This window comes from Chiloscyllium plagiosum, chromosome 7 (assembly GCF_004010195.1).
Source record: "Chiloscyllium plagiosum isolate BGI_BamShark_2017 chromosome 7, ASM401019v2, whole genome shotgun sequence".
Taxonomy (NCBI): domain Eukaryota; kingdom Metazoa; phylum Chordata; class Chondrichthyes; order Orectolobiformes; family Hemiscylliidae; genus Chiloscyllium; species Chiloscyllium plagiosum.
In genome coordinates this window covers 76,585,906-76,604,571 of record NC_057716.1, presented here as the reverse complement: position 1 = coordinate 76,604,571, position 18,666 = coordinate 76,585,906, and the positions used below count along the sequence as shown (strand labels likewise).

The window sequence follows — 18,666 nt, the reverse complement described above, 5'->3', positions numbered from 1 at the left end:
CTACATTTCTATGAAACTGAAGGAGGGAGAGCAACATCTCAATGGTATAGCACAACACGTTACTTGAACTAGTGGAATGACATGCACGGTTGTAGCATGCATAACTTTCAGGATGTACTGCAGTGACTCAACAAATTACCTTAGCAACCCTTCCATGTGATTTCTACCAGTAAGGATCACATAAAACAAGGTAATAGCAATATTATCTTTAGGCTGACCTCCAAGACATTCAACACATTGAATTGTACATAGGTTGCCAGTTCTTTTTTTGTCACTGCATAATATTTTGGAGTTAACTATCTACTCCCATTTGGAATACATTACAACAGAACTGTAGAACTTCAAGACTGCTAGCACCATTTTGTCATGGCAATTAAAGATGGGTAATAAGTTAGCTTGTTACAGACCTTAGTCTGACATTTAAAAAATAAACATGCAATAAAAACTTGGGCATCACTCAGGTCTCTTTGGTAACTCTAATCTTAGTACACAATTTCCTTGAGACCATGTGGAATATCATAAATCTGTTCAGAAAGTGATTATGATAATAATTTTCACTTCTAAATAAATCTGTGCGCCACATAAAACTGTTGACTCATTAAAATATTCAAGAAACCCTAGGTTTACACTACAGAAATCATTGAAAAAATAACCAAAAGTTTGCCAAGCTGTCTAAGGTAAATTGTTAGAGGCAAAAATATCTAGCACTATGCATACAAATAGCACTTACAGAATTATGCGCTTCTCCCATACATTAACAGGAATGATGAACACAAACTAACAAATAGCTAAATATTCACTGTTAACTTCATAAGTTTTCCTTTCAAGTTCGAATATTTTCTTTGACTATGCTGTTAATATTGACCTTGATCACAATGAACACAAAGCAAGCATGTGGCTTTCTCGGCAAAATTTCCTATCGTAAACTATATTTTCTCATCACGAATTAATGAGTGGATACCTTATTTACTCTATTTTAAATGTATGAATACTATTCCCCTTCCCAATACTGAAAAAAAAAGTTCAAAACATCATCACTTCTAAAAATTAAAAGGACAGAATTAACTGAAGAAGTTGATATGGCTTATGACAGACAAATGAAGAGCTGTACTTTCAAGATGCTTAAAGACATCTAACAGAACAAAAATTCCACATTCTTGAAAGTCTACTGTCACTTTGAAGATTTCCATCAATATCATGAGCGATGATGATACGGTCTGCAACACTGAATACACTCAATGCTTGGAGGACATAGACAAGATTCAAACATGTAGTATATTAACAATATTATTTTGTTATTCATTCTGTCACCAGCACAAAAGCAATAACAACAGTACACAATCTAGAAGTACTTTACATCATAATATTTTACTCCTATGAAAAGGCTCTATTTACTCTGAAACATCCCAATTCCTGTATGAAGCACACTTTCTCCAGGATAATTGCATCCAAGCCGTTTGATGGGCTAGTGCTAGAAATTATGCCTAATGTTCCTATGGAACTTTTTTGTCACCCTGACAATTGCTAACTTTTCCATTTAATTGCTCTAAAACTGACTGTCGCAAGAAAATCTGCCTCGTGAGTTGAGGCTAGTTTGCTAAATTAAGGCTTATTTTTTGGGGGGGGATGGGGTTTCAAAATTCTCTATTTCTTTCACTTAAATGCTGACTTGTCAAAATTTCTTCGAAAGCCTAATCATGGACAGTGTGAATAGTCATGGTCTTTTTCCAATGGTAGGATAGTCCAAAACTAGAGAACATAGGTTTAAGGTGAGAGTGGAAGTTATTAAAAGGGACCTGAGCAGCAATTTTTTTCATACAGAGGGTGGTACGTGCATGAATGAACTGCCAGAGGAATTGCAACATTTAGAAATAATTTGGATAGGCATGTGGATGGGAAAGGTTTAGAGGGACAAAAACAGAAATTGCTAGAAAAGTCTGGCAGCACCTGTGGAGAGAAAAGGTTTAAAGGGATATGGCCAGTCGCAGGCAATTGGGACTAGTTCAGTTTAGGATCTATCACTATAAATTAGCAAGAAGCTTCTTGCAGAAATTATTACTGCAAAACTCAGGATGGTACAACATCTGCTTGGAGGAGAAAGTGAGGTCTGCAGATGCTGGAGATCAAAGTTGAAACTTTATTGCTGGAACAGCACAGCAGGTCAGGAATTCCTGAAGAAGGGCCTGTGCCCGAAACGTCGAATCTCCTGTTCCCTGGATGCTGCCTGACCTGCTGTGCTGTTCCAGCAATAAAGTTTCAACAACATCTGCTTGATCAAGCAAACTAATAACTAACAGAAAAAATCAAACTTTCCTTAACTTGGTAATGGAAAATGTGGTTGTGGAAAGCAGACAATCAATTAGGTAATGATCAAGACCAAAGCTCCATATAAAGCAAGAAGAAAGGAAATCATTCAATCAAGATGGTCATTATACAAAACTCTTCGATAGTTACCTAGACATTACAGCAGTTGTAACCAGTAAAATGATAAATTTCTGACTATACTGAGTTTGAGCACAGGAAGATGAACAAATCTGTGCTAAACACTTCATTAAAACATTTATGTGACTGTTGCTGAAAGAAGACATTTGTCAAAGCTTTTCACCTTGCATTCATGAAGACAATTCACAGGAATACAGACTTAAAGGGAGAAGTCAGCATTTATACTAAAGAAGAAAGTGCCGATTGATTGACCAACCGACTTACTGCCATGGATACTTTTGGCAGGACTGAAGTGATTACAGACATTCAAATTTATATTTTCGTACATAAACACAGTCAGCTTCCCATTAAATAATTTTCCATACTCCATTTCTACGACCACTTAAAACTGATAAAAAAGCAAGTATTTTGTGAAGACCATATTGTTGAACTAAAACTTACCACTTCATTTTATCATTTGGCCCAGATGAAAAAGTTGAACTCTTTAATACTTCGCCCATTTCTTCTCGACAAAAGCTAAAGTTATTGATGGTCCACATGTAAGAGAACTTTACCACTTTTACCTAAGTATTAACCAAAAAAAAAGGAACTGAATGAAATAATAAGAAATTAAAGAATATAAAAACATGTAAATGCAAAAACAAACAGTTAAAATAGATTACTTGGTAAATGAACAATATTTCTCATAAAACTGAATGCATGCACAGTTCCACTGACTATTTAATTTTCACAAATAGTTCTCTCATCAACGCAGAGAGCACCCTGTGATTTAAAGCGGAACAGAATCTAGAACTTCTCAGCACTGACAGGTCTACAAAATACTCATCAAAAAATAGGAACAAATGCTTGTAAAATAATAGTAGATGATTTGTTTGAAATAAAGTCCAAGCCACAAAAACATGAATACTTCTTCCTAAAGCCTGTCATGAAATACAGAGGTTGAAGCTTCTTAAATTATACAATACAATCATCTGGGAGGATCCATGAACGTTGAAAAATTTAAGAAAAACAAAATAAGAGATAAATGGATCATACAAACTTTAAAATTAGTGTTTTTTGAAAAGATTTGTAGCTCAGGTTGAGTTTCTGGGTGTAAGTTTGCTCACTGAACTGGAAGGTTTGTTTTCAGATGTTTCGTCACCATACTACGTAACATCATCAGTGAGCCTCCAGAAGAGCTTTGGTGGTATGTCCACTTTCTATTTATGTGTTTAGGTTTCTTTGGGTGTGTGATATCATTTCCAGTTCTTTTTCTCAGAGGATGGTTTTTGGGGTCCAAGTCGATGTGTTTATTGAAAGAGTTCCGGTTGGAATGCCATGCTTCAAGAAATTCTCGTGTGTGTTTCTGTTTAGCCTGCTGTGTGTGCTTGTTCAAGTTTGTTACTGAGAAATCTGCAGACTGTGGTTATTGGGTACCCATTCTTCTTGAATACACTAGCGGGTACTAGTAATCTCAGGATTACTACTAATGCTGCATGTTAGTCAGAGTAGAAATAGCAGGACATATCAGATGAATATATGACTGAAGAAAGAGTGTCGGTGGACATGGTAAGTGTGTGAAAGCATTCAGATTCCTGGGGCATTGGGACCAGTACAAAGCAGATTGGTTACGAATGGGCAGGACCAGTACCGATATCCTAATAGTTGCTGGAGTTGCTGGGGAGACTGCAAACTTAAATGGCAAGGTGATGGGAACCTATGCAAGGACTCACAGGGAAAGGAATCAAAGACAAAAACAAATGACAGAAAGGAGAATAAGAAAAATAGTTGACAGAGAAATGAAGGGCTAGGATCAAATGTGGACACAGTGAAAAATAACAGGACAAGTAATGTTAAGGTTTGTAACTTAATGTGCAGAACATCGACAACAAAGTGATGAATTAACCATGCAAATAGATGATAGGTTTGATATGGTTGGGTTTAGGGAGACATGGCTGCAGGGTGACCAGGATGGGAACTACACATCCAAGGGTACTCAGTATTTTGGAAGGTCAGACAAAAGAAAAATGTGGAGGAGTTGCATTACTGGTTAAAAATTAATGCAATTATGAGGAAATATATTAGCTCCAATGATGTGGAATCTAGATGGATACAGTTGAGAAATACCAAAGAGAAAAAAAAACCAACATTAGTGCAGATTGTATATAAACCCCAAACTGTAGAGGTAATGTTGGGAATGGCATTGAATGGGAAATTAGATACACAGGCAATAACTGAATAACTGCAATCATGGGTAACTTTAATGGTAACAACATATGGGATTGGGAAACTCAACTTAGTAACTATACTAGTAACAAATTAGGAACTCCTGGAGTGTATATGGAATGGACCAGTATGTTGAGGTACCTAATAGAGAATAGGCTGTGCTAAACAGTATTGCATAATGAGAAAGGAATAACTGACAATCTAGATGCGAAAGGCCCCTTGCAGAGTGGCAAATATAATGTAATAGAAATCTTCAATAATATGAAGAGTGGCACAGTTGATTCCAAGACTAGGATCCTGAATCTAAATAGAGTTAAATATAATGAAATGAGACACAAGTTAGCTTTGATGGATGGGGGAAAAGGAGGATGCTTGAAAAGAGGATGGCAACAAGGCAATGGCAAACATTCATTAAGTACAAGGGTGAACTGCAACAATTGTTCATTCCTGTTTGGTGCAAAGATAAAATGGGAAAGGTGGCCAAACATGGCTTACAAGGGAAATTAAAGATGGAATTAGATCCAAGGAACAGGCATACAATTAGCCAAAAAAAAGAAACAACAGGACTGAGGATTGAGAACAGGTTAGAATTCAGAAAAGGGTACAGGGATTGATTAACAAAAGAGAAAATAGAGTATAACAATAATCTTGGGAGGAGCATTAAACACTGATTGTAAAAGTTTCTATATATTTATTTAAAAAATCGGTAAAGATAAACGTAGGTCACTTACAATCAGAAAAAAAAGGTGAATTTATAATGAGGAACAAAGAAATGACTAACCAAATAAATATATACTTTAGTTCGGTGTTCACAAAGGAGGACACAAATAACATATCAGAAATGTTAGGGAACAAAGTGTTTAGTGAAAAAAAAGGAACTAAAGGAGGTCAGTACTAGTAGGGAAATGGTACTGGGGCAATAGATGGGATTGAAGTTTGATAAATCCCCAGGACTTCATAATCTATATCACAGAGTACTGAAGGAAGTGGCTCTAAAACATTTCCTAAGACTGTACGGATTTTGGGATAGTACCTACAGATTGGAAGGCAGCTAATACAATCCTTCTATTTAAAAAGGGAAGTAGAGAGAAAACGAAAATTATAGACCAGCCATTCTGACATTGCTGGTGGAGAAAATTCGAGAGTCCATTGATAAAGATTTAATAGCAGAGCACTTGGAAAATAGGAGGATCGGACAGAGTCAGCGTGGATCTACAAAAGGGAAATCATGCTTAACAGATCTACTGGAGTTTTTTGAATATATAACAGGTAGAGTTGATGAAGGGGAGCCAGCGAATAGGTTTATTTGGACTTTTAGAAGGCTTTTACAAAGTTCCACATAAGAGATTAGCATATGAATTAAAGCATAAAGGATTTGGGTAGTGTTTTGAAATGGATAAAAAAAAAAACTGGTTGGCAGGTAGGAAACAAGCAGGAGGAACAACTGGGGAAGAAAACTGCAGTGGATGGGCACAATTGAAATGTGGAGCTTATTCAAGGACCAGTTACTGTGGGTCCTTGGTAGGTATGTACCAGTCAGACAGGGAAGTAGTTGTCAAGCACGGGAGATGTGGTTTACTAAGGAAGTTGAATCTCTCTTCAAGAGGAAGAAGGCAGCTTATATTAGGATGAGACGTGATCGCTCAGTTAGGGTGCTTGAGAGTTACAAGTTAGCCAGGAAAAACAAAGAGAGAGCTAAGAAGAGCCAGGAGGTGACATAAGAAGTCATTGGCGGATAGGATCAAAGAAAATCTTAAGGCTTTCTATAGATATATCAGGAATAAAAGAATTACTCGAGTAAGATTAGGGCCAATCAAGCATAGTAGTGGGAAGTTGTTCATGGAGCCAGAAGAGAGAGGGGAAGTGTCAAAAGGATGGCACGGTGGCTCAGTGGTTAGCACTGCTGCCTCACAGCACCAGGGACCCGGGATTGATTCCTGCTTCATGTGACTGTCTGCGTGGAGCCTGCACATTTTCCCCATGTCTGCATGGGTTTCCTCCAGGTGCTCCGGTTTCCTCCCACAATCCAAAGATGGACTGGTCAGGTGAACTGGCCATGCTAAATTACCCTTAGGTGCATTATTAAGGGGTAAATATAAGGTCAGGGAATGGGCCTGGGTGGGTTAATCTTCGGAGGGTCGGTTTGGAATTGTTGGGCCAAAGGACCTATTTACATACTGTAAGGAATCTAATCAATACTTTTTGTCGGTATTCACACTAGAAAAAGACAATGTGGTCGAGGAGCATGCTGAGATACAGGCTACTAGTCTAGATAGAATTGAAGTGCATAAGGAGGCGGTGTTAGTAATTCTGGAAAGGTGTAAAAATAGATAAGTCCCCTGAGCCGGTTGGTATTTATCCGAGGATTTTCTGGGAAGTCAGGGAGGAGATTGTTGAGCTTTTGGCTTTGATCTACACGTCGTTATTGTCTGCAGCAACCGTGCCAGAAGACCAGAGGATAGCAAATGTTGTTCCCTTGTTCAAGAAGGGGAGTAGAGACAACCCTGGAAATTACAGACCTCTGAGCCTTACTTTGGTAGTGGGTGAATTGTTGGAAAGGGTTATAAGAGATAGGATTTATAATCATCGAAAAAGGAATAAGTTGATTAGGGATAGTCAACACGGTTTCAGGAAGGGTAAGTTGTGACTCACAAACCTTACTGCGTTTTCTGAGGTGACCAAATAGGTGGATGAGGGTAAAGTGGTTGATGTGGTGTATATGGCTTTCAGTAAGGTGTTTGATAAGGTTCCACACAGTATGCTTTGCACAAAATAGGGAGGCATGGGATTGAGGCTGATTTAGCAGTTTGGATTAGAAATTCGCCAGCTGAAAGAAGATAGAGGGTGGTGGTTGATGGGAAACGTTCATTCTGGAGTTGTTACTAGTGGGTGATGCAGTAAATTATGGACAAATGAGAGTTATCACTTCAGTGGGGTACCGCAAGATCTATTTTGGGTCCACTGTCGTTTACCATTTATCTAAATGACCTGGATGAGGACGTCGAAGGATGGGTTAGTAAATTTGCAGATGACATTCAGGTCATTAGAGTTGTGGATAGTGATGAAGAATGTTATACGTTACATAGATAAGCTGCAGAGCTGGGCTGAGGGGTGGCAAATGGAGTTGGAAAAGTGTGAGGTGATTCACTTTGGAAGGAGTAACAAGAATGCAGAGTACAGGGTAAATGGTAAGATTCTTGGTAGTGTAGATGAGCAGAGATATCTCGGCGTCCAGGTACATAGATCCTTGAAAGTTGCCATGCAGGTTAATAGGGTTGTTAAGAGGTCATATGGTGTATTAGCTTTTATTAGAAGAGGGTTTGAGTTTCAGAGCCATGAGATCATATTGCAGCTGTACAAAACTCTGGTGTGGCCACATTTAGAGTATTACAAATAGAGGCCTCTATTCCTGATGATGGGCTTTTGCCCGAAACATCGATTTTCCTGCTCCTCGGATGCTGCCTGACCTGCTGTGCTTTTCCAGCACACCACTCCCGCCAACTTTCACGGCATTTAAGTGGTCATTGGGTAGGCATATGGACGAGCATGGAATAGTGTAGGATAGATGGGCTTCAGACTGGTTTTACAGGTCAGTGCAACATTGAGTGCCGAAGAGCCTTTACTGTGCTGTAACGTTCTATGTTTTTCTTCTCCAAATGGCAGGCAATGACTAGTTAGGACCCCAACCAGTCATAAAATATATTAACAATTTAGATGAGGAAACTAAAATATATCTACAAGTTTACACAAAATTGGATGGGAGGATGAACTGTGAAGAACATGTGGAGGTGCTTCAGTGTGATTTGGACAACTGAGCCTGTGAACAAATGCATGGGTGATGCAGTAAATTATGGACAAATGAGAGTTATCACTTCAGTATCAAAAAGAAGTGGGGATATTATTACAGCAAACTTTATGAAGTAGCACTCGATAAGCCAGCAAAAATTATATACCTGAAATACCGGAAGTTTACTGCATTATCACAATCACCGTGATCTCTGAGTAATCAGTTGAGGATGTGAGTAAAGACGCTCTCTGCCATTAAGTTTGATTGAAGGCAAAATTGTACTATTATTTAAGTGATTTATGTTGTAAATAAAGTATAACAGTGATGTGTATACCCCCGTCTTACATTTATATTACTTAGTATGTGTTTCTACATTGATTATATGGACCTCTTGCCTAATCGGAAAATTTGATCAACTGGCATATTCCTGGTCTCATAGATGCCAGTTCACAAAAAGGTTTGCTGTATATGAATGGCTATAAACTGAGAGAGGGGAATGTGCAACAGTACACCAGTTGCTGAAGGTTAAATCTGCAGGAGCAGCAGGTGGTGAAGACAACAAAAGATGTGTTGGCCTGCATATTGAGAAGATTTGAGTACAGAACCAGGGATGACTTGCTGCAGTCATACAGGGCCTTGGTGAGACCACCTCTAGAATTATGCTACTGGAGGAATCATTGAGGTTTATGAGACTGATTTCTGGGATGGTGGGGATGTATGAGGAGAGGTTAAATCAGTTACAATTACATTCATTGGAGTTCAGAAGAATGAAGGGGAATCTCAAAGAAGCATATAAAATTCTAACAGGGCTAGACAGGGTTGATGCTCCTGATGACAGACAAGTCCAAATCCAGGGGGCCACTGTTTAAAGATACAAGGTAAACCCATTTAGAAGTGAAATGAGGAGAAATGTCTTGACCTAGTGAGTGGTGAGCCTGTGAAATTTGCTATCATACAAAACAGTCAAGACCAAAGCATTGTATAATTTCAAGGAGGAGTTGGATACAGCACTTGAGGCTAAAGGAACCAAAAGACATGAAAGAAAACCAGGAACAACTATTGATCAATCATGTTCATAATGAATAGCAGAATCCTATACCTGCTTATATTTTCTTTATTTCTGTTCTTATAGAAAATACAGCAAACATAACTAACCCACAAGTATCATGACAGGGTATGATTATAATAAACATAGTATACCTTTAAAAAGCATAAACATTTACTTATGACATTGTTTAACTACAAATAACTAAAGTAATATGAGAGACCAACTGAAAATTTAATTGAATTGCACTTCTTGAAAGCGTGCAGAAAGGTCTTGGGAAAATGTTAACTTAAAACACTAACAGGTTTTTGAATACCATGCAGAAGACCAAAATCTTAATATTACAAGCTGTGAAGAATGAAAGTTAATTACAGAACAGAAGTAGATACAACATAACATTGGTCTTAAGTACTCAGGTACTTGAAGTGCAGTTCTAAATTTATTGTACCCTATTGTTGCTTGGTAATGTAGAATGTGTGTATTTGGGCTCTTGTGAGAACTAGTTGCTATCTCTTTGAACCAGGAAGCCTGGGTTCAAGCTCCAACTATCACAGTTGTGTGTAAAAACATTAACATGTTGATCAAAATCTCGAACTGGGGTATTGCCTAAGAGAGAAATGGATATTGGAGCTTTTTGTCATGCACTTGATTCCAGAATAAACGCTAGAACACCAAATCACAAAAGAAACACCAACCTATATACATGACAAGAGGGTGCTGATTGTTTGGCAAGTGGACTCTGACTGATTGAGACATCGACCTGAAGATTGCACTAGAGAACAGTTCCCCCAAAGCTTTTGTTTGAGTTCAAGTCATATGTTCAAAAGATGATTCTCTATGGCAACTCCTCAACCTTATTCACTTACCATGAAGCAAAATTTCCATCTCCCATGCCACAGTTTCAGCTACATATTTTACTAACTTTCTAATCTGCTTATTCCTATACCAAATGGTGTATGGATCATGTCACACCCAGAAATTCTTACTTTCTTTTAACGTCTGCTTTTTAATTTGGACCTTAAGTCCTCAAACCCTTAGCAGAAAATATTCTTAGTTCTACCTATGTTTTAGATCCAATGTGAACCACAATTCTGGATCCTCCAAAACAAGTTAGTTTCCAGTCATGACACCATGTGTCTAACCCTGGCATAACAGGAAACATAACCTTCAGATTTCAGCTGCAGAGAACAGTGTATCTTTCCTTCACCATACTAATGCACCCTGTTATAGATATATTTCTTTTTACTCCTCCCACTTAAGTAGTTTTCTGCATGTGCTGAAGTGGTCAATTTTTTGTCCATCCTATAACTCTAGCATGCATGCACAGTGGCAGCAAACATCTGCTGAAAAAGACTAAGGCTACCCCATCACTATACCTGGAGCCCATAACTGCCTGATTTTCAGACATCCCCACCTCACTGACCACCTCTAAAAGTCCTTCTTAGCCAAAAAAGACTTGATTGCTTCCTGGAGGAAAGCATCCAGGTTATACTTCGAAACCTTATATCCCAAAAAGTCTGTAGCTCAGAGTTCAGCTCAATGAATGTCAGGCAAAGACTTTTAAACTGTATTGACTATACTTATTGCTTGTGCGTATGATGCAAACAGGCAAATAATGTTACATATTATTTTAAAATCCAAGTCTCTTGGCTGTTGACACTTTTTGATCTACTTTCCACACATCTGAAACTGTTTCACAGACAGTGAAGTATCTTTGAAGTTCAGCAATTGCTGGACTTTCACGGTGTCTTTTCAGTATTGCTGAATGTGGAAGAAAATAAAGTTACAATTATACAAGCCTTTCAAAGCCATGTGATACATTAAAGTGCTTCACAACCAAGAAGGTACTTCTGAAATATAGCCAATTTACATGCACAACGGATTTCTGGTTCTTGTTGTGATGCTCATAGCCCTAAGAGCTATTATGCTTACAGTTCAAAGGTCAACAATTAATATTATATGAGGCAAGAAAATCACCTCAAACATTCATTCATGTCCTCAAGGACAAACATCAGAATTTAAGTAAAACTGCATTTTTATTTAATAACTTCATCTCTGCAAATTACCAGATAAAATCAAGTCTGTTCAATTTTTTTTGTGGATTTTGGTAATTCAGATCTTAGATTTGCAATCTAGAAATGACCTGCCTCGCCAATGAAGTACAGAATAATGCTCGCATGGAGACAAAGAGAGAAGACTGCAGTGACTTTCTCTTTTAAGAGTCAGGACTTTGCTTTCTACCCATTTTTCAGGTGAAGTGGATGGAGTCTGGGTGTTGTAATTTACAGAAGCAGAGTGAACACGAAAGTGTCAAAGTCCATATTATATAGTGGCATTAGTCATACTGAGTGAAAATAGTCTGCATCAGACTCAGATAAGAATTCCAACTCAAGCTTTAGGCTTCAGTTAGGATGGACCGATGTTGATGATGCTTTTTGTGGGCACTTTTAATGCTGAGCAACTTGTTTTCTTGTAAGTGGTACAGTTACATATTTTCAAGCAAGTTTTGCTAACTGAGCAAAAAAGGAAAATAAAGGTCAGACCGTGCAGAAAGAAATATCTGAGCAATTTAGTTAGTTGACTTCTGTTACCTCAAAATTTAGAATCCAAAAACAATTTGCAATTTGACTGGCCAGTTTTCTGCCTCTTGTGAATTGAACTGCTTGCTTACACCTCAGAATCAATTGAACTGCTTTTGATTTGCTCATATTCAGTTTATCCTTATCACAAAAAAGCTCTTTGAGCCAAACACTAATTTGCCCTACAGATCTGCAAGTTCCTGAAGTGTGACTTCTCTGACACACTTTCAGGCATGGAAAATAATGGCTGTGCAATTTTTGAAATTTGATTGGAAAACACAAGATTATTTAGTCAATGTCTAAATTCAAAAGCTACTACATTTATACTTGATGTGAAATTACATTAGATCACAAGTAAATATTAAAAGGTCCTAAGTCAATTACAAAACAAATATTTTTAAATTCAGTTTCCCACTGCCTCTTCAAGCAAAAAATATTAATAAGTTTTAAAAAAATAATTCAAACTTCTAATGAATGACTTAAAGGGTCACAGAAGCAAATTTCAAAACTCTAATTTACTCTAATAAAAGAACTCAATACTTTCAGTCTGCAACGTAAACCCTCGACTACAGGAAGGATCCCACATTTAAACTTGCACTATGGCTGCAATCCTCCTCCTACTGCAATATTTCCTTTTGTCAAGTTGACACTTGAGTCTCCAGGAAAGAGTTGAAAGTTAGTCTCAGCTCCTTTTTTCTTTTCCCTTTCCCAATTGGATAATATTCACTCCTTGAAGAGACAAAGTTAGTTGAATCTTCCAGCTTTGTTTGGACAAAGAGTGTTGCTGTAACAGGTTAAATGAGTAGCTGCAACCCAGTTTGACTTGTTCCTAAGCAACAACCATGACAAGCATTTGTCACTTCATCATAGGGATCATCTGCTAAGTTTTCCCAGTAATTTTGAATAACCTCTATGATGAAAAACAGAAGGCTTGAATTCAAGGCCAGTGTTTACTGGCTTATCTGCTTATCTGGGTATCTGTGATTTATACACTGCCAGAAATTATGTGCTAGACTTTCATAAAAATAGAAATTGCTAGCAATGCCCAGCAGGTCTGCAGCATACATTGCGAGAAGAAAGTAGCATTAATGGTTTGAGTCTGGTGACTGTTCATCAGAACTGCTAGACTTTCACATTACACTCTCTTCTTGACCACCTGGGATTTGAAGCAAGTAAACTCCAATTCTTAAAGCTAAAGGTGAACTGGATATTCAACTATTCAAGTTCAACAAATGGTGTAAGTTGCTGTTCATTTCATCTGCCAAGAAATTAGAGCACACAGTTAAAGCTGAGCAATTAGAAATTGAAATAATGGGACATATCATACCTGGGTGTAACACCAACTCTCCGCCACAGGCCCACTAGACATCTCTCCAGGTGGAGGAGGAGTTGGCACCCTTGACATCGCCAGCTTTTCCACTGTTTTGAATCTAGATGCCTCAGGGAATTTCAGGGCTTCTCCTGCAATGAAACACAATTAAATCATCAACTTTTAAACAGATAGTTTGTGAAAGGAGAATACATTAAGTTAAAATTCTTCAATTTATGAATGCTGACGATCATTCTAGATTCAAGCTTGTAACAACTGAATCTAGAACAGATTCAGATCCTCATATTTGCTCTCGTAAACACAAAACTTGTAAATTACTGCTCTCATTTCAATTCTCTCCATTTACAACAATGGCCACTCAAAGTTGTATTGCAGAGATGCATGTGCGAGTTGAGAAATCAAATGTGGATTTTAGATCCAGCAAACTTGTTGAATCAAATGTGACTTTTTTGAAATACAGTTCAATTGTGTTCAATGCTTGAAAAACAACTAATATTCATATATAAGCAGACATCACTGCTGACTGCGATTTTGTCCTTTGCAGTTAAAATCACAAGACAACTATCAAAAGAGTGAAATCCAGCTAATGTGCCACTAGCAGGGACATCAAGATCAATTGCTGCAGCATTCTCAGTACATGGCTAGAATTAGTTAACCTCAGTCAGTACAAGGATCAATTCTGAGAATATATAATACAAGTACTCATTGATGAATAACTGAATCATCAGGTACACATTGCTGAAGCTACTTTTGCTTTTCATCTGTGATCACTTACATAGAGACCCATCTGCCCATCAGAGCTTCACTACTCTTATTTGCAGATCAGTTGAAGCAAGATATGACCAGAAACTATAACCAGAAATACTGTGAAAATGAATCTAAACATTGGACATGTACATCATTTAAATTTGGCAGTCTTTGTTCCATATCCTTCAATAATATCACTTTATTGAAATCCTACAAACATAAAGATTCCAAATTGATCTCATAGCCACAGATTTTTGTTTTAAAATAAGTGCGGTGTTTGGTTTCCACTACCCTTTGTGTGAAACAGTGCATCCTGATTTCAGTTCTAAATGGTTATCTGTAATTTTAAGATTATGTTTCATTGCCCTTGATCCCTCCACTCGACAAAGTACTTTCCATGTGCCTATTCCATCAATTCACTAAGTTAGGTTGCCCCTTCACCACCTAAAGCCAAAGGAATATAAAGTCAAGTTCGTAAAGCTTGTCCAATAATCTGTTCCACTGAATCTGTACCTTACTCTGGGATCAGTGCCCAAATCTGGATGCAGCATTCCTGACTGAATCTGACAAGGTTCTATAGCCCTGAAGCATAACATTTTTTTCCCTTCTTGATTAATTATTGCACCCTGTGCATGGATGCCAAAAACATTTTGTTCCTCTACAGCTTCCAAACTGACTGCTTTTTGATCCTCTGTAGGGAATATAAAGACTTAAAAAGAATACATTTGTAGGATGTGGACAATATTTCCTGTAAACTACATGGCTGCTGGGAAGTTGTGTGCGCACCTTGATTGGCATGCCGATGCACAGAGCTACTGCCATGCATGGATCTTCGAGATCCACATTGCAGCAGGAAAAATTACAATGAACGCAGGATGCTGGTATCAGTGGCTAGGCCAGTAGTTATTATCCTGGAGAAGTCAGTGATGAACTGCCTTATTGAATCACTGCAGTCCTTGGGATATGGAGGGACACCCTTAGTCTTATTAGTCAGGGAGTTCTAAGATTTTGATCCAGTGACAGTGAAGGAACCGTAATATAGTTCCAGGACAGGATGATCTATGTCTTGTGAGGAAACTTGCAGGTGTTCCCCTGCATTTACTGTCCTTCTTGGCTTAGATAGTCAAGGTTGTGGATAGGGAAGATGTTATTTGAAGAGCCTTGATGAGGTGCATAGCCAATGGATTTTGAACAACTCATCGACATACTAATAATAAAGAAAACAACTGTTAACAGGCAGGGTTAATAATGTGGATGTAATCGCAAGGCATATTGGTCATGTGAAGTGATTAGATTAGATTAGATTACCTACAGTATGGAAACAAGCCTTTCGGCCCAACATGTCCACACCGACCCTCCAAAGAGTAACCCACTCAGACCCATTCTCCTACATTTACCCCTGACTAATGTACTTAACACTATGGGCAATTTAACATGGCCAATTCACCTGACCTGACAATCTTTGGATTGTGGGAGGAAACTGGAGCATCCAGAGGAAACCCAAGCAGACATGGGGAGAATGTGCAAACTCCACTCAGACAGTCGCCTGAGGATGAATCAAACCCGGTTCGCTGGTGCTGTGAGGCAGCACTGCTAACAACTGAGCCACCATGCCACCCATGGAGTGCTTATGGAAGAATAAAGACATTTGGAAAAGATTGAAGGTTAAGAAAGAAACATGCATTAAGTATAGGGTCAGCAGGGGATTGAATGATCGGAAAGAATACTGGGAGATTAGAAGAGAACTTGCTGAAAAACTGATGCTGTTATGCCGAACCTTGTATATACACTGATCTCTCCTGAAATGACAGGTGCCCTTGTTGCTGTTCATGCATCATGGTCTTGGTCTTCTCACAGCTGACAAGCAGACCAATCACAGTGTCACTACTCTCAAGACAAGCGACACAAGGCAAAATTGGTGGATCACTTTCAGAAGATTCAAAACATACTACAAAATTCACTGATTTAAAAGAAAAAGAAAAAACTTATTTATATCACACTGCTATCATTATAAAATATTGCAAGATCCTGAACAAGGCTGTTAGCAAACAAACATATAAAAGATGACTGCAGAAATAAAATGTTTGCTCAAAGAATCACTATTTAGCAAGTATCTTAAAGGAAGAAGGAGCCAGGTCTGCGGGGAGAGAATTCCAGTGTTTCAGAATTAGATGACTGAAGCCAGTGAGTGATTAAAAACAGGATTGCAGAAGAGCTCAAAGCCACCAAAAATAACAAAAAAAAGGTTTTTATAATGTATAAAATGTCAGACTTCCATAATAAAATATATCTTGACATACATATTAAACTTTTAGCCCTTAAGAACCATCATATAAATAACTGATAAGTAATGGATGGTTCATTATGCTTTTTAAAAAATCTTTAATTATAAATAAAGTGTGTTACAATCAAGCCCACTAATTACTTTTATCATGAAGAATTGTAACATCAAGTCCTCTTGTTATACAATTGCAATGGATTAACCAACCTGTGCCACTGATGCTCAGACAAAATAATGGCTCATAACCGACAGAAAGCAAGTGGCTTTGATGCAGAAAGAAAACCTTCTTTGGTCAAAGTTAAAAATCACACAACACCTGATGAAGGAGCGTCGCTCTGAAAGCTGGTGTGCTTCCAATTAAACCTGTCGGACTATAACCTGGTGTTATGTGATTTTGAACTTTGTACACCCCTGTCCAACACCGGCATCTCCAAATCATGACTTCTTTGATCAAGTAGCTTTAGGTAATTGTTTGAATGAAGCCACTGCATCATGAGTATTGCTTACTTATCAGTAAAAATAAACAATTTGGCTTAAGTTCCCACAGACGGACAAGTACAACTTTAAGACATAGAAAAGAGGAGGAGGAGTAGGCCATTTAATGCTTTGAGTGTCCTGCACCATTCAATATGATCTTTGCTGATTATTCATTCAATACTCTGATCCCACTTTCTCCCCATACTCTTTGATTACTTCAGCCACCGGGAAACAAACTAACTTCTTGAAAACATTCAATGTTTTGGCCTCGACCATCTTTGGTGGCAGAAAATTCCACAGGCTCAACATTCTCTGATGAAGACATTTCTCTGCATCTTTGTCATAAATGGCTTACTCACGTGGACTATGTAAGAGCCTGGCAACATTTGGGAGACAAAATGATTTGATACAAATCGACAATGGCAAGACATGGATTTAGATTTATGCCCTATTAGAGTGGAAGTTTAATGAATGCCATCAGATGGCAAAAGAAGCCTCATTCTACTTGAGCTCTGATATTAACTGTGCTTTGCTATAGCTCACTGATTCCAACCATTTCACATGGCAGATTTCTCTGAAATTTCCATTCTTAAAATATGTAGAGTTTGCCTGAGAATCTTTCCAGTAATGAGTACTGTCAGGACATTCTTTTCTAGTTTTTGTTTGCATGAATGTTTAATATATTTAAACTGAGATTCCTGGTTCTGGACTCCCCAGTCAGTCATTAGGGACATCCTCCCTGTCTAGTTCTGTTAGAATTTTATAGGTTTCAAATGAGATTTCTCCCCATGTTCTTTTAAACTCCAGGGAATAGACTGCTAACTGTTTCAGTTTCTCTTCATACTTCAATCCAGTCATCCCAGGAATCAATCTGGCAATTTTTGTAACACTCCCTCTATAGCCAGAAAATCCTTCATCAGGTAAGGAGATCAAAACATACATTACTCCAGGTTTGGTCACATTAAGACCCTGTATAATTGCAGCAAGACATCGCTGTTCCTGTACTCACATCCTCCCGCTATGAAGGACAACATACCATTTGACTTAGAGTCATAGAGATGTACAGCATGGAAACACACCCTTCGGTCCAACCTGTCAATGCCGACCAGATATCCCAACCCAATCTAGTCCCACTTGCCAGCACCCGGCCCATATCCCTCCAAACCCTTCCTATTCATATACCCATCCAAATGCCTCTTAAATGTTGCAATTGTACCAGCCTCCATCACATCCTCTGGCAGCTCATTCCATACACGTACCACCCTCTGTGTGAAAACGTTGCCCCTTAGGTCTCTTTTATACCTTTCCCCTCTACCCTAAACCTATGCTCTCTAGTTCTGGACACCACGACCCCAGGGAAAAGACTTTGTCTATTTATCCTATCCATGCCCCTCATGATTTTGTAAACCTCTATAAGGTCACCCCTCAGCCTCCAACGCTCCAGGGAAAACAGCCCCAGCCTGTTCAGCCTCTCCCTGTAGCTCAAATCCTCCAACCCTGGCAACATCCTTGTAAATCTTTTTTGAACCCTTTCAAGTTTCACAACATCTTTCCGATAGAAAGGAGACCAGAATTGCATGCAATATTCCAACAGTGGCCGAACCAATGTCCTGTACAGCCGCAACCTGATCTCCCAACTCCTGCACTCAATACTCTGACCAATAAAGGAAAGCATACCAAACGCCTTCTTCACTATCCTATCTACCTGCGACTCCACTTTCAAGGAGCTATGAACCTGCACTCCAAGGTCTCTTTGTTCAGCAACACTCCCTA

The 18,666-nt window shown here is 38.4% G+C and overlaps 1 protein-coding gene across 5 annotated transcripts in view; it reads right to left on the bottom strand.

Moving 5' to 3' along the window:
• Window positions 1-18,666, bottom strand: part of LOC122551719 (speckle-type POZ protein-like A) — a 213,542-nt gene that overhangs the window by 29,605 nt on the left and 165,271 nt on the right. For all 5 annotated transcript variants that reach the window (XM_043694074.1, XM_043694076.1, XM_043694078.1 and 2 more), the window contains 2 exons: window positions 13,386-13,519; window positions 2,884-3,005 (listed from right to left, as the gene is read on the bottom strand). In XM_043694074.1, coding sequence (XP_043550009.1) covers window positions 2,884-3,005; window positions 13,386-13,463 — 200 coding nt within the window. In that variant the 5' untranslated portion in view covers window positions 13,464-13,519. The remainder of the gene's footprint in view (window positions 1-2,883; window positions 3,006-13,385; window positions 13,520-18,666) is intronic.